This window comes from Anthonomus grandis, chromosome 7 (genome assembly GCF_022605725.1).
Source record: "Anthonomus grandis grandis chromosome 7, icAntGran1.3, whole genome shotgun sequence".
NCBI classification, from domain to species: domain Eukaryota; kingdom Metazoa; phylum Arthropoda; class Insecta; order Coleoptera; family Curculionidae; genus Anthonomus; species Anthonomus grandis.
In genome coordinates, this window is record NC_065552.1 from 18,554,483 (window position 1) to 18,578,500 (window position 24,018).

The following is a 24,018-nucleotide window of genomic DNA, read 5'->3' on the forward strand; positions in this document are numbered from 1 at the left end:
TATATAAATCCGGCTTAAGTTAGTCTTGACTAAATCGTAACCTTGGATAATTTTCTTACCTAACCTTATCTAACTTTACTAAGCCTTATCTACCTTTAGTTAATCTTACTTAACCTAACTTGACCTGGTATTACCTTATCTAACCTTACCTAAACTTACCTAACTTTACCTAACCTTACCCAGATTTGCCTAAGCTTACCTTACCTAATTACCTAACTTAACCTTAACTAACCTAATATAATCCAACTTAACTGCAGTGTAAAAAAAATCATAAAAAAATTAGAAAGACATGTAAACAAATAAATAACATAATTAAAATCACCCAAACTAATTAATAAAAAACCTCTACTTTACAACCTCACTAGACAAAACATCTAAATGTTATAAAGCAAAGTAAGCGAATAAGCGCACAAAATTCCGTCCTAAGTCCAAAATTTTGATATATTATTTGGACTCCTGGTCGTCGGTATATTAACATTCACCGTCTTCTCGAAGCAAAATGCATCTAGTGGGGGCAATGTATAAATAGCGGTGACGCCTTACAATCGGGTTTTTGCTTCTCGATCTCGACTAGAGAACCGTCCGCTTAAGCCTCGAGCGCATATGATGTTGACTGTAATTATTATTCTAACGAATTATTAGAACATTATTATAAACCTATTTTGTTATATATTTTAATGAAATACTATGATTTATATTATCTTTTACTTATAGACCAAGTTTGAAGGTGTAACAAAATTATTACTAATTACTACGAATTCTTAAGTTATTTGGGGGTGGCTTACACCCCTTCATCCCCTGAAAAAACGTGTGTCTCTGAGATATATCATGTATTTTATTACCTTTTCCTTATAGACCAAGTTTGAAGGTGTAACAAAACTATTACTAATTACTACGATTTTTTAAACTATTTGGGGGTGGCTTACACCCCTTCATCCCCTGAAAAAACGTGTGTCTCTGAGATATATCATGTATTTTATTATCTTTTATTTATACACCAAGTTTGAAGGTGTAACAAAATTATTACTAATTACTACAATTTTTTAAACTATTTGGTGGAGGCTTACACCCCTTCATCCCCTGAAAAAACGTGTGTCTCTGAGATATATCATGTATTTTATTATCTTTTATTTATACACCAAGTTTGAAGGTGTAACAAAATTATTACTAATTACTACAATTTTTTAAACTATTTGGTGGAGGCTTACACCCCTTCATCCCCTGAAAAAACGTGTGTCACTGAGATATATCATGTATTTTATTATCTTTTATTTATACACCAAGTTTGAAGGTGTAACAAAATTATTACTTCATCATAATATTTTTTGAACAAAAAAGATTATCAACATATTTAACTCTGTTCTAAAATAATTCCACAATCTATAATATAGATATTCTACCGTGGTGGCACATTAGTTATTAGGACATTAAAAGATACGAAAGGAATAAAGGCAACACTTATTAATATCTACATTACTTTAGCCAAACAAATGATATTAGGTATGGAGATTTTTTACCTAAATGCCTATTTTTGAACATAAAATTATATTTAATTGTATCATCTGTGTTTTTGGAGTTTAACAGTTTAATTATTTTTTTCAAATGATAACTCTTACAAATTTCTTTTTTTTTCATCATTTAAAAGTTACTTAAATAGACAGAAAAACACAGAAAGAAAATAATTTAGTCAGTTTAAAACAAATCTGAAAAGAATGTTAGCAAGGAAATTCCTCTATATTTTTTTATTATTTCTGATACTTGTAGAGTACCTTTTATGCAATGATGACTTATTTATTTTAAATTTTAATGATAAAAAAAATTTAAAAGCAGAACGAAGACTTCAAATTCATTGTCAAAAGCTGTTTTAACTCTTTTTTTTTGCATTTTATTTCCTGCTTAAATAGTTTAAATCTAATTAAAAAATATTTTAAAAATTAATTTTATATAAACTTTGATACTAGTTTTTAAAAATTAATAAATTTATTTTTTTAGGCTTAAATTATCTATTTATTTTCAGAAATCTTGTTAAAAAAACTAATTGTCAATAATTAATCTAATAAACCCACATTTCAAAATAATCAAACACAAATGTAATCATATTTAATTCACTCAATTATAAACAAAATTAAAACTTTTATTAAAAAATTACCAAGAAATAAATGTTTTATTAACTAGGAAGCCAACTTCTAATCTTTGTTTGAAATCAATTTAAGCTATACAAAAAAATTCTTAAATAGAAAAAAAAAATAAAAAAAATATTATAAGAAAAACAAATTTAATTTTTTGGGACTAAAAGGGTAGTGTTGGATTCAAAATAAACCCAGAAAAGATTGAGAATTGATAAAAATATTTCAGTTTTAAATTTCGACAAGTTATTTCGAATTTTTCTTTGTGATTTATGGTTTAATTCTGATTATGAATTTTTCAATTATGAGGTTTTTATATAAAAAAATCTATACCAGGTGGTGCGTCGCCGAGCGGAACATAGGAAAACCCATGTAAATTTTAAGGGGGTCAATTATTGGCTTCCCTGTACATTTTATAGAAAAAATTTAAGATAACTTTTTAAAGAGACCAATCTGGCAAACCCTTGTGCAAAGTTTCAAAAAATTTTAATAAGCGAATCTTGGGGTCCGGTAAAGTTAAAGGGGCGTCTAAAAACCGATTTTTTTTTGAAAATTTTTACATAGAATGTTAAGTGTGGTCAAAATATTGATAAAAGAGTGAAGATGATTGGAAAAAATACAAAATTTTGGAAATTATGAAGGTTTTTCTACATACGTTAAATACGTAATTATTGCCAACTTGCACAAGGTTTTTTAGCTCTTGATTTTGCTATAGTTAAAAAATATATATATTGGGGCAATTTTGGAACTTTTTGGGGGCTATTATTATAAATTTATATAATTTTTTATCTCTTTGTACCCCTTTTAATTACATATTTTGTAATTTACACACAAGAAAAATAAAACAACCTTATTGACAAAAATGGCAGTGGCTTCACTATGTCCCCAGTAGTATTTTTTGGTTTTGTCTGGAACAATTTTTAGTTGGATGGGTTGGCTGTGGACTCAAGTTCAGATAATAAAGGTATAATATAGTTAGATTCTACATTACATGAACAAAACACATTTATCAGGTGTTAAAAATAGGTGTTAAAAATAGGTGCTAAAAATAGGTATTATTTATTTAAATTATTTGATATTTTATGTAATTTTATATATAATAAATATACATTTTGAAAAAAAAACATAATTTAAGATATTTAATTATTAATAGGTAAATAATAACGATGAGGTTTAATGTACATTAACTTATAGTCAAAACAATAAATATCTTTAAATTCATTATAGGCATTAGGAATAGGAATAAGGCATAGGAATTATAGACACACTACAAGGAACACACAAGGAATTATAGGCAGAAACACGCGTTTGTGTCTATAATTCCCATTTTCTAACTATTATCCCATTCCCTAAGTAGGGCTCAAACGACTACCTAACCCACTATTTAGCGCCAACCCAAGGTTCCAATCCCTTTTTGAAATCCCAACTCCACATGTGCGCCAACCACACAGTCCGCATTGCTAGTCGCAAATAGAGTGTAGTTAAGCCGGGTGTAATTGTGAATCATACGTAAGTAGAAAATCCTTAATAATTTTTAAAATTTTGCATTTTTTTACTTCATTCTCACTTTTTTATCAATAAAATGTTCAAACTCAACATTCTATGTAACAATTTTCAAAAAAAAATCGTTTTTTAGACGTCCCTTTAACTTTAACGGGCCCGAATATTGAATTATTCAATTAGCAAATTTTCGATTCAGGTAAAACCAAACGGGCACCAGTAAAATGAATATTGTCACTGACGTGAGGAAAAGTGTCAATAAATCAGTGACAGTCGATATTTGAAAACAAGTATGAATTATTCAATCGACAAAAAAATTGCCATAATTAAGTGTCATTATGCGGGAAACAGTTTTAGAGCAGTATCTAAAATGTTTTCAGTTTATTTCGTCACCAAGCCCATTTTAACTATTAAACGTATTGTCAATAAGTTCGAGTCCAAAGGCACCGTAATAAATAATTGTAAATGTTTAACTCAGGATATCGAAAATAGAGCCGAAGAAAGAGAGAACAGAGATCATAATATTCTTTTGAGTGTGGAGGAAAACAAGATGGTTAGTACGAGGGTTCTTGGGCAAGAGGTAAATAAACATCGTACAACGGTATTGCGCACTTTAAAAAAACACAAATATTATTCGTATAAATTCGAAAAACATCAAGAGCTGCAGGAAGGAGATGAAGAGCGAAGAATGGCATTTTGTTTTGAAATGATGGAAAGAGCAAATAATGATAGGTATTTTTTAAGAAATATTTGTTTTACCGATCAATGTACATTTACCCTTAACAATGAACCAAATGTTCAGAATTGCCGGTATTGGAGCCAAGAAAGTGAACATCGCTTTGTTCATACTCGGACACAATATCCCCAAAAAACAAATGTATTCGTGGGAATTATCGGACACCATTTCATTGGACCCTTTTTTATGGACTATAACCTAACAGCTGAAACCTATTTGGACTTATTTCAAAATCAAATTGGACCCGCCTTGGAAAAAGTTGTTGAGGAAGATCAAATAATCTGGTACCAAATGGATGGTTGCCCGGCCCATAATGCCCGTATGGTTAGAGAGTGCTTGGAAAATGCTTTTAACGGCAATATTATTGGTCCACGGTACCGGATACTTTGGCTAACCAGGTTACCTGGTCTTTCACCGAATGACTTCTTTTTGTGGGGTCATTTATAAAAGTGTAAAATTTGAAAATCTAAACCAGTTACAAAACGCTATTTCGTTAGAATGTAATAAAATTTCCCAATATCAACTTAGGAACGTTAGAAATTATTATGATCGGTTATGGTATTGTTTAGCTGTTAATGAGGGGTTGTATGAATATTTGATTAATTGATGTTTTTATGTAATTCTCTATTATTTTTAAAAAAGCTTTTGTATTTTATTTTATTTTTCCACACACTGGATTTGGATCTATTTTCGTTATTCTGAGTTAAACATTTACAATTATTTATTGCAATGTATTTAGACTCGAATTTACTAACAATAGGTTTAATGGTTGAAATGTACCAGATAGGCTTGATGGGAAAATAAATTGAAAATATTTCAGGTACTGCTGTATTGGTTTAACTTTATCGTTATAATTAATAAAAGTTGAGATAAAAAAGTAATGTTAACGTGTCTTACTTTGAATGTATGGTTGTGAGATTGATAAAACGAAAAAAAAACATTTCTTGTATTCGGCTGTATGTCAGATTTGACAAAGCCTTATAACAAATTGTTTGCTGGTATCATACACCACCCGGTATATGATAAATAAATATATATGTGTTGGAGAATTACTATTATTTATTTTCAGACCACATTTGAACATAACACAAGGAAATATGAAAGTGAGTTTTTTCCACTAAAATAATGCCAAACTATCGACCCGTAAAGATAAAAACCTGCGATTCATAACCGGTTACCAATCTCGACCAATTCTCTCTAAAAACTGTCGGTCCGTGCTTCTAAACTCAATAATAAATAACCTTTTTTATTAATGATCTATTCATTCCTAGCTACGTTTCACTATTTCCATATTATTCAGATCATATTACATATCAGTTCAAATGTCGAATACTTGGGACTTTTAAATTAAAATCCAGACTTATAAAGAAAGATTTATCACTTTTGTGGTGACGCCGCAGTCCCCAGTCACTTAGAAACTAACATAAACAAGTATTAAAATATCAAAAATATCTGGAACCCACATATGTAAATAAAATACATTTTATTTACATATGTGGGTTATATATTTTTTTTAATATGAAATATCTTTTTTTTATATAGAATCATAGTCAAGGATTTAGGAAATAAATAAAATAATTACAAATCATTCAGCTGCAATGATTTTAATAATATTAGAAAACATTCGCAATTTAATCCTATCTGTCCTGATTCCACACTGTATAGAACATATAAACCTTTCATAATTTTTGAGTTCAACAAATCAATATTTCTTATTGACTACTAATACTAATACAAAAACAAAAAAAGTTTAATTTTTCAAACAACTTATCAACAACTATGTTGTTTTGAAGTCTATTTATACCCTTCAAAACAATATAGTTCTGTACAAACAAAAAATAAAGGCAAATAATGAAATAAATATAATTCCCAGAATTTTATTTCCCTCTGGTCACCCCCCGCAGCCTCCCCTTTACTAAGAGCTTACAGTGGCGCTACAGCCAACGGTAGACTTTTACGAAACTAACGATTTGTAAATAACATGTTACTTACGTCATCTGTCGGAAAATTTTAAAAGTCTATGGCACCCGACTACGCCCCCTTTTAAATTTTATGAAATTTGTTGAAAATAGGTTATTTTCGTTTTGAATAATCGAAGATATAGCTGTATCATATCTTTGAGCATCTTCTTGGTCTAAGTTGCCGGTTAAACTTTTAATAATAGATCCAAAACCATTTATTAGTCCTCGTTTCGCTTGATCTAAAAAAAAATAAAAATATCTCACTTGATAAAACTGATAAAAGTGTATTTACTTGGAGAAGTTTTTTTTAATTGTCTTCTAGTGTTGCTAGTTTGTATGGGCTAAAGAATTCTTTTGTAAATGCAGTAGTGCTTTTTCTTGTTGCCATTATTTTATGAAGATTGTTATCTAAATTAGTGTATTCGTTTAGTATTGGTGTTATGTCATAGATTTGAGTGAATGACCAAAAGCTTATGGTGTTTTGAGCATTTCGTAGTTTTAAAGGTAGAAGTCCGGGGTTCTTTGTCATGTCGTGTATGGTTATGTTTGATCGTGCATTTTAGAGGAACCTGCAACAACGTTTGTGTCTTTTTTAACTCTCTTATATGGATTATTGGTTTTGTTGTTTGCTTTATTTTTTAGTTTAGCTTTATTATTTTTGAGGATTTCTAGAATTTCCAAATGAACCTAATGTCTTTTTTGTCTTTTTTATTTCGGTTAGCGTTATTTTTGTACACGGTTTGGCCTATTTTGAATTGGTATTGGTGGGGTCCTTGGGTACTTCTCTTATTAGTAATTTTTTTGTTTTTGGGTTTTAATTTGATCTTTTATGCCTTCATAAAGATGTTTAATACGTTCCTTATGGTTATAGACATAGTCTGTTAAATCGCAAGGATCTCTGCTATCAGTGTGTCCAAATATATGCTAGTACTGCGTTTTTTATAAATTTTTGTGTATTTTCAGATTGAGAACGTTCGCGTAATATTGATGTTTGATTAGTGTAGAATGTAATCTTTCTATCGGAAAGTTTCTTAGAACATTGAAAGGCTAGAATTAGTAGACAACAACTTTGTTTGAGACCAACATATGCACAGGGGCAAGAGGGGTGTTTTGTTTACATACATATTTGCCGATTCTCTGTTGTCAAGTCTACATGAATTTCCAACGGAGGAAATTTTTAGCTATATATTAACAACCATTATAACGTTAATTTAACTTATTTGTGTTGTATTTTACAGAAAAATTTAAAATAAAAAGTATAAATAAAATTAATCTATTTAAAAAAAATATAATATCCTTAAACAAAAAGAAAAAGCAAAATTATTAACATTTTTTTTAACAAAATTATTATTTCTAAAACTGCTTCTAAAAAATTTGAAGCGACAACACCGGAAGCTCAAGCGCCTGAGCGATACGCGTAGTGTCATCTGTCAAACGGCTTTTTGTTTATATTCGGGATTTGTGTATTTTCTTTAATTTTTGGTTTAAAAAGGTCACATTTTAGTGATTTTTTAAATTCTAGGATGACAAAAACGTGTGTGCCGCGATAAAAAGGCGATTCAAGCCGATCTTTTCACAAGTAAGTACCTAATATAATATTGATAATATAATATAATACTTTCATAACATCACATCATGGCGCTACCGTCATCATAAACGTAGAATAAGGGATCTTATAGAAATAAAGCGAAAAAAAACTTGAATGTGAAAGTATGCCTAAATTACAAAAATCTTTATATTTTTGAATCTAAATATTTTTTTTTGAAAATATTCATCTATAAATAGGCTATAAAAAATATGAGACTAGAGTTTGGTTTATGGTTTTATTAACAGGATTTTATGTTTTTTTTTGTTGTTTTGGAAGAAAAAAGGCATAATACCTATGTACCTATCCTATATACAGTTATGTTTTTTTTTTATATAGACATTAGGTAGATAGATGGAATTAACAGATGGAACTAATTTTTTATTGCCTCTAAAGAATCTTGAAATTTATTTTGATATTGATATTTATGTATAAAGTTAGTTTTGTCTTTCCCTAAAATTCGTTTGATTTTTTTTGCTTTGCAAGCTTCAATAATATATATAATAATTGGCACCACATATTAATTTTTTACTGTAATTTTTTTTGCTTTTTGATTAAATGTCAAATACTTATTATAGATCGCCTAATGACCATGCCCAAAGGGAACAATGCATTTTATTACTGGAAATCAACAAGATTAAAAAGAACATATTTGTTCTTTTTAATCTTGCTGTTCAGATCACTTCTTTAGAAGTGATTTCTTATATGAGGGAGATGATATTATCAGTAGGACTTTATTTAAAAAATTAGCTCTACCTCAAAGGTATTTTTTTTATGTATTTTTTTAATATATTTATAGAGTATGACAATATTTTATCGTAGAATTATTAAGGTTTGAATGCTTTTATTTACTAGATTATGTAAACTAAAAAACAAGCCTTTTAAAACTTGTGCTTGGGATCTGTTGTGAAACAGATCTGTTGTAAACAAAAAGTATTAGTTTTTCTTATATAACCTTTATTTATACTTAATACTTATTGAATTAGGTATGTGTGTAAAAGTACTTTTTTACTAGGATTTCTGATGCACTGGTTAAAAATACAGCAGCTAATAATTCAGTTAATTTACCAAGTGATTTACCCCTAAAAGCTTCTATTAGCACTAGCACTATTCAGGAAAGTTCTTTAGCTTCCAAAACAGTATATAGTACAAACAGTGAAGCTAATATAGACAAGTAAGGTTAACTAAAATAGGTTAATATTCTTGATACACCAAATTTTGTATAATTACAGATCTGATCATTCATCATCAACAATAACTGCATCTGAGATTAATAGTTCTACAGTAAGCGTGGGGTCTAGGTCAACAATTAATATTTCTCATCCAAGCCGTTTTAATTCAACTGCTACACATACCTGACTGGGCTAAGGAAATGGTAAAAATACACTCAAAATTGACAATATATCACATTTATTACAATATATACTGATTATTTATGATTTGATTTATTGATCAATCGGAATATTATAATACACTTTTTTTTATTTTTTCTTTATCTTTATTTTTATTTTTAGACTTAGAGATGTAGAGGTACGCTTGGAGAAAGATATTTATTTAATAACATGAATATCACCACAGCACAAAAAGTAAGTTTTTTTTGATATAATAAGTTCATATATAATTATTTAAAAAATTGACACATTTTAAACTTTGGTAATACTATATTTTTATGTATATTATTCTATGGTAAAATCAAAACGATATGCTGGGGACCTAAAATATAAAAATTTTGCCTATATAATTCTCATGAAATCATCCATAATTATCCTACAAGGAACAACACCAATCTTGTACCTGATTTCTGCCCATTTGAGAGATCCAGAAGCAGCTCTAGATACCTATGTATAAAGTTCTATAACCGTGTACCAGCCAGAGCAAAGGTTTTAAATTGAACCAATATAAAAAGGAAATAAAATGTTTTCTTTTAGAAAAAGCTTTTTTTTTATTTGGGGAGTACTTTGAATAAAATTTTAATTTGTCTGAGTTTTTTTAAAAGATATAAAGTTTTTTAATTTAAAATTTTTGCCATTTGTATATAACCATTTGGCATAATTGCATCACAGATGTTGCAAGCAAACAAACCTGTCCATAGTTCTACGACATACTACTTCTAGCCTTTCAATGTTCTAAGGAGAGTTTGATTCATGGTGAAATGGTGTCGTAAAGTGTATATTGATTTTATGTATTTTTAATAGTTCTTGAACTGTTACATTTTTAAATTGTGGGCTGTTGTCCATAATTATTCTTTCTGGAAGACCATAAAAAGCGAAATAGTAAATTGAATCAAAGCAAATTTCTACAGCAGTTTTACCTTGTATGGGAATAGCTTGTCCTAACTTAGAAAATGTATCGATTATTTTTAAGAAATCGTGATTGTCGTAGTAGTTTGAAAGGTTTGCCGGTTGTTTCAGTTAAAACAAGGGGTACATAGGGAGGTTATCCTGAATATTTAGATGTTTGACATATAACACAATGGATAATATATTTGGTTAAATCTGATTTCACAAAGGAATCTGATTTTGAGTTTCACGAAAGTCTGGTTAATGCCCCTGTGGTTGCATTTGCCTTCGTGTTAATATTTAATTAAAAGTAAGTGGTCAATACTTTATAGTATGGAGAATTATTTTTGTTGGGATTGATAACGGTAAATTAAACTATAACTGATTATTGCAAGGAATGAATAAAGTAACTTTAATATATCATTGCACCCGGTATCTTTGCGCGTTAGTAAAAAAAAGATGGCCTATGCGACATGCGCTATGCGCGAAGAATTTTGGATTGCAATAAGCGGCAGTATCTCTCTCGTTTTGTTCGTTGAAAGTACCACCATCTTTTCGGGTACTGCAAATACCTTAATTCTACAAACTCAAAATTAGTGTAAACAGAGGCGCCTCAAATTCATGAGAACTATAAAGTGCACGAAGATCCAGCAACTAGATCCTCACGGGTAAGTTGTTAAGGCCCCTTTGTTTCACCGCTCAATGGTGAATAATATCAAAATTTCTCTTTTTATACAGTCCATAGTTTTATCTCATTTATTAGTCAGTTATTTACCATTTTTTGATCCTTCTATTGCCGGATATCTCTCTAATCTTTATTCATTCTTTTTAGCTTAAAACTTAATTATAATTCGTTAAAATACATTTTAGTATACGTGAAAGGCTCCTCGCATCGGGGCTATCTATAAACAATTTGTATAGAATCAAAAAATAGATGCGAAAATAACTGGTTTACACCTCGCTTCGAGGCTATTGTTAAATTCCACAAAATACCAATGGTCGTTTAACTGCAATAAGAGTAATTTCAATTTATACTCGGCTTTGTGTGAAAATAAACGCGTAGGTCGTTGCAAATACCGGTTATCGTAGTCGGAAACTTTGGTTGACCTCTCGTTTTGTTTATTTATTTATTTAATATTTTCATTTAATTTGGTGACATTTAAATTGTAAAATGGCTCAAGTCGCGAATTTGGTAAAACAATATACAGCTTTACGAGATGTATCAATAACTCAGGTGCGAGAATTAAAAGATTGTGCGGTTGAAGCGCGGCAATCTAGTAACCGTCGGAAACATATAGATTTTAAAGCAGCTTTCGAATCTTTAACGGATATTACTAGTGATTTTGACAAATATCATACCAAGTTATTAGAAGTGATTGCAGGTTCTACTGAAGAAGTGAATTTTGATGAATATCAACAAACTTATAGAACCTTTGATTCTTATGTGGCAGAAATTCGTTCGTGTTTTCTTGAATTATTTGATGAAATTAAACCAGGATTAAAATCGGAAACTGCAAATAATATGTCAAGTAAATTACCAAAAATTACTTTACCAACTTTTGACGAAAATTGGAAGGCCTGGGCAGCCTTTAGAGATCTTTTTGAATCTTTAGTTCATAATAACAATTCTTTACAAAATATTGAAAAATTTCAATACTTATCTCTTACTGGAGAACCCTTGAGTTTAGTGAAATCAATACCCTGAGAAGCTACTAATTACCCTATAGCATATGACACTCTTAAAAAACGTTTTCAAAATCGTCGTTTGTTAGCAACATCTTATTATACGGCTTTAATTAAATTGCCAAAGATAACTATAGAAAATGTTGAATTACTTAGATTTATTTTAGATAGTTTTGCTGAAAATATTAATGCTTTAAATCAGCTTGGATTTCCTACAAACCAATGGGATTTTATTTTGTTTAATATGCTAAGCCAAAAAATTGACTTTAATCTTAATAATCGTTTTGAAATTTAATATAACGTAAAAGACATTAATAATGATATACCTACAAAGAACTTTTTGATTTTTGAGAAAAACAATGCTCTGCTCTTGATACAGTTTCGTTTACACATCCAGAAAAAATTAATAGAAATAAATCGTCTCAGAATAATGTACAAATTAAGCGTACAAGTTTTAATAATAATACTGTTAACTTAGCAACTCAAAAGGAATTTAATAAACATGAAAAATTGTGTGTTTTTTGTCAAGCTAATCATAATATTTTTAAATGCGAATTTTTCAAAAACAAGAGCCCAAAGGAAAGGTATGATTTAGTTAAACAAAAGAAGTTTTGTCTTAATTGTTTGGGTACTTCATAAATCTTCCGAATGTAGGTCACAGGGAAGGTGTAGTATTTGTCAATACCCCCACCACACTTTGTTACATTTTTCCAGTGAAAACAATTTAATTGCAAATAGAAATGTCGTGCGTATACAGGACGTACCATCAACTAGTATTCATGTTAATAGTGAAAATCAGCAAACAGTTTTATCGAGCACTATTATTAATAGTAATCAAGTAGTTCTTTTATCCACAGCTATTGTAAAAGTTCTTGATAGTAATGGAAACTTTAAACATATTCGGGTTTTATTTGATAGTGGTTCACAAATTAACATTATGACTGAAAAATGTAGAAAAATTTTAAACTTGTCTATTTCTGAATGTTCTTTACCTATATTAGGGATAGGAAAAAATAGTCTTATTAGTAATGCTCGCGTAAATTGTACAAATAGCCCTACTGATTCGAATTTACTAAAAATAAAGTTAGAAGCTGTAGTTTTGCCTCGTATTTGCTCCAACATACCAAGTATGCATATAGAAAATCAAAATTGGTCACATATTACAAATTTGAAATTAGCCGACCCCAACGTTAATGTCCCTGGATCTATCGATCTGCTGTTAAATGCTAATATATTTTTTAAATCATTGCTCGATGGTCGTATGTTGGGGGGACAAGGAGATCCTGTAGCCGTAAATACTACTTTTGGTTGGAAATTAGCTGGAAATGTTAGTCCTCAAACTGTTAATTCAGTATTCTCGTTTGTTAGCTTAACCGCTTTAGGTAATATTAATGCAATCTTAAAAAGGTTTTGGGAACTTGAGGAAATTCCAAAATTAAGTCCACTTAGCCAAACAGAATTAGAATGTGAACAAATTTATAAAAATTCTGTATCTCGTAATTCTCAAGGTAGATATATTGTCGATTTGCCCTTTAAAGGGCAAAATCCTGTATTTCCCAATTCGAAAAATACAGCCCTTCGTAGATTTCTTTACTTAGAACGGCGTTTACAGCGTGATCCTAAGCTATATAAATATTATTCAGAGTTTATGAAAAATTATTTGGACTCAGGACATATGTCGCCCGCGACCCCTTTGAAAAACTTTGATCAATTATTTTATATCCCACATCACTGTGTGCTTCGCCCTGAAAGCACTACCACTAAACTTAGGGTAGTCTTTGATGCCTCAGCTAAAACTAATAGCCTATCACTGAATGACACATTGTTGACAGGTCCCAAGTTGCAACAAGATATATGTTGTTTATTGTTATTATTTCGACTTCACAAATTTGTTTTTACAGCCGATATTAAACAAATGTATTGTCAGATACTTATATCTTCCCATCAAATAGACTATCAGCGTATACTGTGGAGGTTTTTAAGTAAGGAACCTGTTCAGGAATTCGTTTTGATTACTGTTACGCATGAAGTGGCATTTTTGCCTTATTTAGCATTACGAACCTTATTACAGTTGGTTAATGATGAGAAAGACAAGTTTCCTCTTGCGTGTGAGGCTTTGAAAACTCAAACTTTTGTCGACGACGTATGCTCGGGGGAAAACAGCTTAGAGGCAGTTTTACATTTAAAAAACCAACTTATTGAACTGCTTAAGACCGGTGGCTTCTAATTAAGAAAATGGACTAGTAATGAGCCTAAACTATTAGAAGATCTTCCCAATAACATAAAAAATTCAGCATTAAATTTTGACCAAGAAAATAGTTTTACAAAAATCTTAGGTTTGCAGTGGGATCCGTCTAGCGATTGTTTTTTGTATAATATCCATCCCTTTAGTAATATATGTACTAAACGCAACATTTTAGCAAATCTCGCTCGTATTTTCGATCCTCTTGGTTATCTTTCGCCTATTAATATGTTAATAAAGGTTCTGATGCAGTATGTTTGGTCGTTAGGATTATCATGGGATGATATGGATAGATGGACAAAATTTAAAAATTAATTTTCCTTCCTTAGTAGTCTTAAAATTCCTCGTAGGATTGGTTTGGACTTAGTTAATTCATGTGAAATTCATGGATTTGGCGATGCGTCAATCAAAGGATATGGCGCATATGTTTATCTTAGGTTTTGTTTTCAAAATTCTCAGAGCACTTTTCTTATTGTAGGTAAATCTAAAGTCGCTTCTCTAAAGCAAGTTTCACTTCCCAAATTAGAGTTGTGTGTTGCAGTTCTTGTAGCAGATTTAATATCATTTGTAATAAAGACGTATGGTAAAAGGCTTTGTTTTTCTGACATTTATGCATGGTCAGATAGCATGGTTGCATTATCCTGGATCAAGTCAGCTCCACAACGATGGAAAAGATTCATTAGCAACAGGGTTTCAAAAATTTAAGACATAATTAATCCTTTCTGTTGGCATTATATTTCTAGTATAGATAATCCAGCTGATTGTGCGAGTAGGGGAATGTTACCTAGCGAATTAAAACATTTTGGCTATGGTGGAATGGACCATCTTGGTTAAAAGAATCATCTCAGCATTAGCCTCCTCATCAATTAGATAATCTTAAAGCTACTGAAAATGAAATAATTTTGTCAGAAGAAAGAAAAATTTCATCGTTAAAGAATTAGATAATATTCATAATTTATTAACTCGATTTTCAAAACTTGATAAAATAATTCGAGTATTAGCTTATTGTCTTAGATTTGTATTAAAAATAAAAAATAAAAATCGAGATAAAAATTTAAGTTGCACAGATGTCAAAATTTCCATTACTAAATTTGAGAATGCATTTATGATTCTTATTGGCTATGTGCAAAATTTTTGTTTTAATGAGGAAATAGAAAACCTTAAAAGGTCACGTTTAGTTTCAAAACCTTTTAGAAAACTTGCAGTTTTTGTTGATGCAACTGGTTTGCTCAGAGTGGGCGGTCGCCTAATCTATTCTGGGCTTACTTTCGAACAAAAACATCCAATTTTGTTACCCAGTAAGCACCGTTTAACTGACTTAATAATTGAAAAGTTTCACATAAAATACTTACACCTTGGGTTGCAAACTATCCAATGTTTGTTAGTTCAACAATTTTGGATAATTTCTTCGAAAAATGCTATTCGTCGAAATTTGTCAAAATGTTATCGTTGTTTTCGGGCAAATCCAAAGGCAATTCAGCCAATTATGGGTAATCTTCCTTATTATAGGATCAACCAGGTTAAGGCAGACCCGAGGTGCCAAAGTCCTAAAGGCTTATTTTTGTATTTTTGTATATTTTACTACTAAAGCTGTTCATTTAGAAAGAGATCAGAAACAGGTTTCTGATCTTAGCAGTGATGCTTTTTTGGCAGCTTTAAAACGTTTTGTGGCAAGACGAGGTCAAGTCACACATTTATTTAGTGATTGTGGTACAAATTTTGTTGGGTGCTCACAAACAAATATTATCCTATTTTGAATTAGCTGCTGAAGAGGAGCACATTAAATGGACTTTTAACCCTCCTTCATCTCCTCATTTTGGACGATTGTCGGAAACAGGAGTCAAGTCAGTAAAGGGACATTTTATTAGAATTGTTGGAGAGCAAATATTAACATATGAAGAATTCTATAACATTTTAGTTCAGATAGAATCGGTTTTAAATTCCCGTCCGTTGTTTTCTATCAGTTCAGATCCAAATGACTTAACCGTATTGACTCCCGGGCATTTCTTATTGCTGTCTCCATTATCTTCTATTCCGGAGCCAGATGTTACCAATTTAAAAGTTTCTAGACTCGACAGATGGCAATTGTTGCAAAGAATGCACCAAGACTTTTGGAATCGGTGGCATACCGAGTACATACATACCATACATTTCTTGCAACAAAGGCAAAAGTGGTATAAGGAAACTAATTTTCAAGCTAAAGAGGGGATGTTAGTGGTAATTAAAAATGAACTTTTTCCTCCTCTAAAATGGCTTATTGGGCGTATTATTACACTCCACCCTGGTGCAGATGGTGTAAATAGAGTGACTACGGTGCGTACAGCCAATGGAGTATATAAGCGACCATTGGTAAAATTGTGCCCCTTACCAAACCAGTAGTTCTCTTAGTGTTAAAAATATTTTTAATAGTCATTAGTTTTCTTTCTTTTTAAATCATTTTTTTCTTTTTTTTGCATAGTAAAATACTTTGCATTTTAGTGGGCGGTTATGGTCAATACTTTATAGCATGGAGAATTATTTTTGTTGGGATTGATAACAGTAAAATTAATCTATAATTGATTATTGCAAGGAATGAATAAAGTAACTTTAATATATCATTGCACGCGATATCTTTGCGCGTTAGTAAAAAAAAGATGGCCTATGCGACATGTTCTCTCGTTTTGTTCGTTGAAAGTACCACCATCTTTTCGGGTACCGCAAAAACCTTAATTCTACAAACTCAAAATTAGTGTAAACAGAGGCGCCTCAAATTCATGAGAACTATAAAGTGCACGAAGATCCAGCAACTAGATCCTCACGGGTAAGTCGTTAAGGCCCCTTTGTTTCGCCGCTCAATGGTGAATAATATCAAAATTTCTGTTTTTATACAGTCCACAGTTTTATCGTTGATTGAATATTTGGGAAGATACGCAATCCTGTGTTAAAAAGTGTACCCGGTCGCGTATTGGCGTTCTATACTATTATTCAGATCGGCCTTACTTTGAATCGTGGTAGACTATGTCTACGTGATATACCACAATTTTAAAGCCCATTCTATACTTCAATTCAGAGCGTAAGTAATATTTAGTATTCTGAAATGCAGTATATAATAGGTTTTATTTTAAAAGCAGTTTTGTAGTTCAATATATACTACGTCTCAGAAAAACAAGAACAGAGCGCGTATTCTGTATTCTCCTAAGAAGGAAGTTTCTTTTTATGCAATACAAATTTATATGGCATAAAAAGATATTTATTTCTTTCCTATGACGATACAGAATACGCTCTGTTTTCCTAAATAGTTTTAGGGGTCATGTTTTATTGCCCATAATATTGCCATCTTGAATAAAGTAAGAAAACAGTATTATTTATTTTAAAATTATTACATAAAACATGAATTAAAATGATTCTTCTTCTGTTAAAAAATGTTTATTAAATTTATTTGTAAATATGTTTATTCATATTTACAAATGACATTAAGTGAAATAACATAAATATTAATTTATGAAACTATTAGGTAACTAAAATGTAACTTTTTTCATTCATTATTCTTCAGAGAAATCTGAAAAAAAAATTATTCGATCAAATGTAAATAAAACAATTTTATACAAAAATTTTCAATTCTGAAACTTTTAATAAAATATACATTTTCGTACTTGTAAGAAAACCTAAACTATGTTATCTATGTATTTACCTTAAAATGATATTTTTAGATATCAATAGTGTTTTCTGCTTTAAAAAAGAGTAACAACATGGCAAAAAAAATTAACAGCTATCAAAACTAGCTATAAAGGAAAATTAAAATGTAAGGCATTTTAATAGAAATATTAACATATACTGCTGTAACTTAGTTTTCTAAAGAAAATTTATAAAAGTAATGACAAAAAAAATTAAAGTAAATTTTATTTTCTTTCGTGACATTTTGCATTTGGTTGATTCTTAAAAATATTTTCTTCTAATTTATGTTTCCTTTTAATGATCTTTTTTAGTTCCTTGTTGAAAGGTCTACCCGATTAAATACGCTTTTTTCCAGATACGAATCCCTGTCTTATTCTTCTTCTACTAATGGAAGTAGGTTGCACGCCTATATATTTTGAAGAACGTTCCTTTCTTAAATTGCAGAAAAATATCGCCAGTTGTGTCGGTGTGGTAATTTTATTTAACTCAGCATTTCCTTTGATAATGCAGTTTGTTAACTCCACAGACTCATTTTCAGATACCATTTTTAGCAGCCTGTCGAAATTATATTTTAAATTATTAAGAGCTGAAGAGTGTTTTTTGCCAGCTTTTCAATCATTTGATTCTTTGTCTAGAACATTAGATTCATATATTTTTTCAGTTGCTGCAATGCTCTGCTGCGTTGCACTGTGACATGGTACATTACCTTAATGGCTTTCAGAATGATCACCTGAATCCATATTTTCAAAAAAAACGTTTGAAACACTGTGTCCAAGAGCTAGCTTTGCTTAAAATTTTTGTTGCACAGCACAAAAATGCTTACAAAACTTGCCGCCTATTCCGAATGTACAATCACACGTTTCCAAAGTGGTATCTACAGTGTAGATAAGTGTGTTATCATTACTGCTTGTTACATAATATATATTTTCATTATTTTTTTCACAGTAGAGCTTTTCAGTTTTATCGCAAAATTTACTATACAGAATTTCATTTTTCGATGATCGACTACTAGCAAATAACAGCAAACATCTCTTATGATAAGATTCAAAGACGTTAATAACAAAGTCAATTAATGCACATATATGTTAAATGTCTTGCATCTTTGCAAAACGATATTTTTAAATATACGAATTGACGCTTCTACAAAGTTATTTGTATTATTTCTCCTAGTGATTAATGATGCCCGAAAAAACCACTCTTCTCTTCATTGCCAAAGAGCACTAATGTGATTTTTTAAATGTGGGTACTTTAAAACAATATCATTTTTCATCAGATCGTTTAAAGATTCTTCTGCTTCTCTTCTAAAGATGATGCATACATTATGGCACGAAATAAAATCATTACAGTCTTCCTATTTTCTTTGGGTATTTCATTGTGGCTATCCCACAACCAACGCCAAAAAGCTTGGCAAACATGAAAGATACAAAGAAGGAGCTTTGGCTTTACTTTTGCCGATGAAAACACAGATGTCAGCGCATTTATTTCTGCTGAACTTCATCGGTCATGAATATACTAGGACAGCCAGAATTACCAAAACCTTCATTACCTAATGTTTCTTTAAGCAAGTTAAAGGCTAATGTATAATTTGCTTCCGTCTGAGCTGTATGTAATACACAAGCTAATGGCAAGGCTCCAATTTTGGAAGCGCACTAGAGTCCACAAACACAATTTCTTTAGAAAAATCTTCCTTATGAGTACGCATCATGATTGGTGTGAGTATAATTACAATCAAAGGATTCTCTTTAACCGCTATTATGTTCTGTCCTTTTTTATGGTAAAATTCAGCATTTTCTTTTAGGATCCTCACCACTGAAGATTCATCTCGGCCTCTAAAATTTAAATTTCTAAAACAAGGAGAAAGTTCTACGTAAAATCGGTAAAATTTAAAGATATTTTCAAGGCAAGGCGATATAGATATACAAAAAATAACTTACCTCCATTTTTCATACAAATGTTTTACTTGCCGTTCCGTGGGATTTAATTGTGCATTGGCTAATACTAAGGGTAATTTAGTGTGAATGTACATAGGTAAAGTAAATTAACATAACACATCCATTATAGCCTCGTGTCAAATACCGATCGTTTTTTATGGTGTTTTTGTTGATAGATAATTTTTATCAAAAAATCAACGGTGGCATTACATTTTCTGTCTCTAACTCTAGTGTCTTCCCTTTTTCTGGTTTTAGCTTTATTAAAACCGCTGATGGGTATGTATAACGCACAATCCAGTTAGTACTTGTTTTATTACTAAATATAGCTAACCATTTGCCACAACAAATACTATTGTCTTCAACATCTGGTTTTTTAAATCGAATTTTAGCTTTGAAACCATCATTTGTGAGCTCAAGATATTCGATAATAGAATCGTCCTCACTACAGATTTCCACTAATATATTTTTATAATCCATTCTAAATTAAAAAAAAAAACGAAAAATAAACTCCCGATAAACCTTGTTTGATCACGTAAAAAACAAAACAATAACAAATAATATAACCCAACTTTTATCCCACATGCATCACCGAATCTGAGTCGCGGTATAAATCGGCTACGTGAGGCGCAGCAATTGACATCCATTGCGTACTGCATTTCAGTATTTCAGCGCGCTAACGTAATAGCGAAGCCCTGAATTGTAGTATAGGATGGCCTATGAAATTAGATAAAGCATATGGCCATAGTCTACCACGATTCAATGTAGTGCCGATCTGAATAATGGTATAGAATGCCAATACGCTACCCGGTCGACTATCGGATTGCCGTTCAGTTTCGTGCATCGTGTGGTGCTGCCGCGAAGCGTCAAATCTAGGAACGATTTATTTTAGCTGCGTAAACTTGGCTTTTGGCGTCTTTGAGTCAGGTTTTCAACGACGCTGGAATCTCCGGTTACGCGGCCGTGTTGGATATTTTTTTAAGACAAGGGCGATGATGATAACAGCGCTTTTATTTATTTTGTTATTGCCGATATTTAAATGCGCTGTGATCTCACATAAATAACTAGATAAATGTGGTGGTCAAGTAATGTATTGGAAGGTGCTATCTCTTACAACTTAAATTTTATTAACAAATAATAAATTACTTACCAAAATCCTTTTTTGAGACAAAAATAAATAAATAAAAACAAAACAAAAATTCAATAAGCTTTTATTTATTAATTAGAAAATTAACAAAAATATTAAACAAAGGTGATGATATAGGTAGGTTTCACGTAAATATAAAGAGTAAATTAAATAATTAAAGATTTAATATCTATATACGGTACTATAGTACTTTAGTTTTTTAGAGTCAATAATTTTTTGCAAAAAGTAGCCCGTAATGTGATTTTTGACAATACGGGTTTGTGAAACCAGCCAATATCTCAACAACTGTGTAGGGTAGTGAGATCTGTGAAGTACCCTTTTTTTGGACAAAAATATTGAAAAATAGTTACCTTTAACTGAAATTAATATAAAAATAAAATCGCAAAATTTAAAAGGTTTTGAATAAGGGTGTAATAACACTATAAAATATAGAAAATAGGCCATATTTTAATTTGTAATACAGGCAAACACTTAATTACTAATTCTTAAAACTAGACAAAGTTATAAGTTAATAAGAAAAAAAAAACAACTTTGTTTCATCTTGTCGACGCCATGTTGGCCACTTGCAGTTTTGAATAACCCTTTTAATTACTTTTTCAACGAGGTAATTTCTAGTGAGTAGTTGGAATCATCCCTATTAAATATTATATACCTCTCTCTCTTTTAAATACAATTTCGAATTTCAAAAAATTCAAAACATACTTTATTCATAAATACATGGTACCTGCTTGTTGACATGGTACTTCTATGATATAAAATAGGCACATTAATCGACATATTACCAACACATAATTTAAAAACAATACACAATAGTGGGTTCAACATACTAGTATAAACACAAAATGTATTTTCGATTTCAAAGCAAGACGACTTAAAAATTTTTTAGAATAGCATCACAAATTCTAACCTTTACATCTTTACTAAAAACTAATTATATACTATTGGCCTATTCCTAACTATCTTCAAAAATTCTAATGCTATAAAAATACTTGCTTTTAAGAAGTTTCGTTAAGGACTTTTTAAAGCGAGGAGAACTTCTAGACTTTTATGACATTTGGAAAATTATTAAAAATTTTTATGCTCAAGTAAATAAGAGAATTCTTAGTTCACTTTTCGGGATGGGCATTGGAATATTGTATTTTTTTCTGATATTATAATATTTTAAGGAGCCATTATTTTGAAGATACAATTTATATTTTTTGTATATTAGGCAAGCAGACTCAACAATAAACAAGTAACACAAGGAAAAGATCTTTAAATAGGGGTCTGCATGTCCTGTGGAGATTTATGACACATATATTTAATGGCTCGTTTTTTAAAAACAAACATCGAGTCAAAAAGCCGTTTACTAATGCAACTCCAAAATCTTATTCCATACTGTAGGTATTTTTGTATGAAAGTAAGTTCCAACTTTCAACAAAAAAAAAATAGACCGTTTTTGCAGATATCAATCTCAGTTCATTTAAAACCACTCTAACAGCATAACATCGTCTAGCCAGTTTTTGGCTCCTGACATATCTCCATAAAACTGAGGTTTATGATCGATAACAATTCTAAGAAATCTGTTAAAATTATTCACTTCCAATTCTTTGTTGTGAATCATGAACTGCTCTGAACATAAAAACTTAATTTAGTCTTATCTATGTTTAAAGACAACAAATTAGCATCAAACCACTGTTTAATCATTAATAAATCTTTAGAAATTGTTCTTGTTAATGTGCTTTTATTATTATCTGCCCATAAGATAGTTGTGTCATCTGCAAAAATAGTAAAGAATCCTCTTATCTGGAGAGATGCCAGGTCATTTATATACAATAGAAATAAAATAGGACCGAGAAACGAACCCTGCTTACTACACAAAGTTCAGACAAACTGCCATTTGGCCAAACAAACTTTTTTCTGTCTAACAAAACAAAATTTTAACCATTCTAGAGTAACTCCCCTAAACCCTGAAAATATTTGTATTTACATTTCTTTTTCTTTTTAAACGGATATGTTGCATTCTTTTAGCCCTAATTTGGTTTTTTAAAACATCTATTTTAAAATGTACAGCACCCAACTGTTTTTTTGTATCGGATTTTGTGGATGAGGGACTTGATAGTTGCCTGTCGTTCTGGGCTTGTTATTTTACATGTTTCTTTTTTTTCAGTTACAGGGTTTTCGGGGGTGGTACATAAACGCTTAACATATAAATAAATAAATTTATCATTATCATCGTCAACTGCTGGATTTTTCTTTCTGGAATAAGTTTTGATGGTATCCGCTAAAACAAAAACATTACAAGGATAAAGTATTGCAAATAGCTTATATTTATTTGTGTACAATTGCTGTAACGTTACATTTCTGTAATTTGCTTTTTGAAACATTTACTCTAATATCTAAAATCTTTAAAAAAGTTTCAAACAAAAAACTAATTAGCTGACCCTATAAATAAAAAGTAATATCCTATAAAAAGCATCTTTATCCCGCCCAAAAATGTTTGTGATACGTCTTTAACATCTTATAGTTAGCAAATTAAGTGGCCTGTTAAATTTAAAATATTTGTTTGCTGTAGAACTTTTTTTGAAAAGCGAAGCTTTCTTAAAATAAATAGGCATTGCCAAATTTTGCTAAAAAACAAACAAACTTTTTATCCTAAAATGATGAGATCTATCATCCATTTACAATAAGTGTCAAGTTTAAGTAATATTATAATATTCTTTACTTACCATTTTCCCAATTTATTGATGAAACTTTTGCATCTAAACTCTCAAGGCTTTGAGCGTTATATGAGGTATCAGGCAAAGAAATTGTGTTTCTAGAGGCCGGTTCTATAATTTACAGTAAATTTATAACACTAATTTGGAAGGAAACAATAAAATATCAAAAATAATACCTTTCCATGAAATTGGTACAGCTGATTTTAAAAGTCTCTTTCGCTTATTACTTACTGCAATATACAGGGTGTCCCAAAATTAGTGGACGAAACGCGAACCCTGTATTTTTTGGTCAAAAATAACCTCACTTTTTCCTATAAACATATATCGACAAACGCCCCCCAAGGGAGCTACGCCCCTTTTAAAGGGGGCACCTGAAGATGGTTTTTTCTACTTATTTTCGAAACGGGTAAATATAAAAATTTTAAATTTTGGTATTCTCCCAATTTTGATATGCTGAATTTAGTTGTCATTTCATAAT

The 24,018-nt window shown here is 30.5% G+C and overlaps 1 protein-coding gene and 1 long non-coding RNA gene across 2 annotated transcripts in view; one reads left to right on the top strand and one right to left on the bottom strand.

Moving 5' to 3' along the window:
• Nucleotides 1-6,276: 6,276 nt before the first annotated feature.
• Nucleotides 6,277-24,018, bottom strand: part of LOC126738371 (brain-specific homeobox protein) — a 114,601-nt gene continuing 96,859 nt past the window's right edge. The window contains exon 5 of the mRNA XM_050443674.1: nt 6,277-6,562. Within this exon, the coding sequence (XP_050299631.1) occupies nt 6,381-6,562 (182 nt within the window). The 3' untranslated portion in view covers nt 6,277-6,380. The remainder of the gene's footprint in view (nt 6,563-24,018) is intronic.
• LOC126738374 (uncharacterized) lies at nt 7,770-9,277 on the top strand. The gene is made up of 3 exons (XR_007661312.1): nt 7,770-7,902; nt 8,924-9,082; nt 9,141-9,277. It is a non-coding gene; the product is annotated as an uncharacterized LOC126738374 (long non-coding RNA).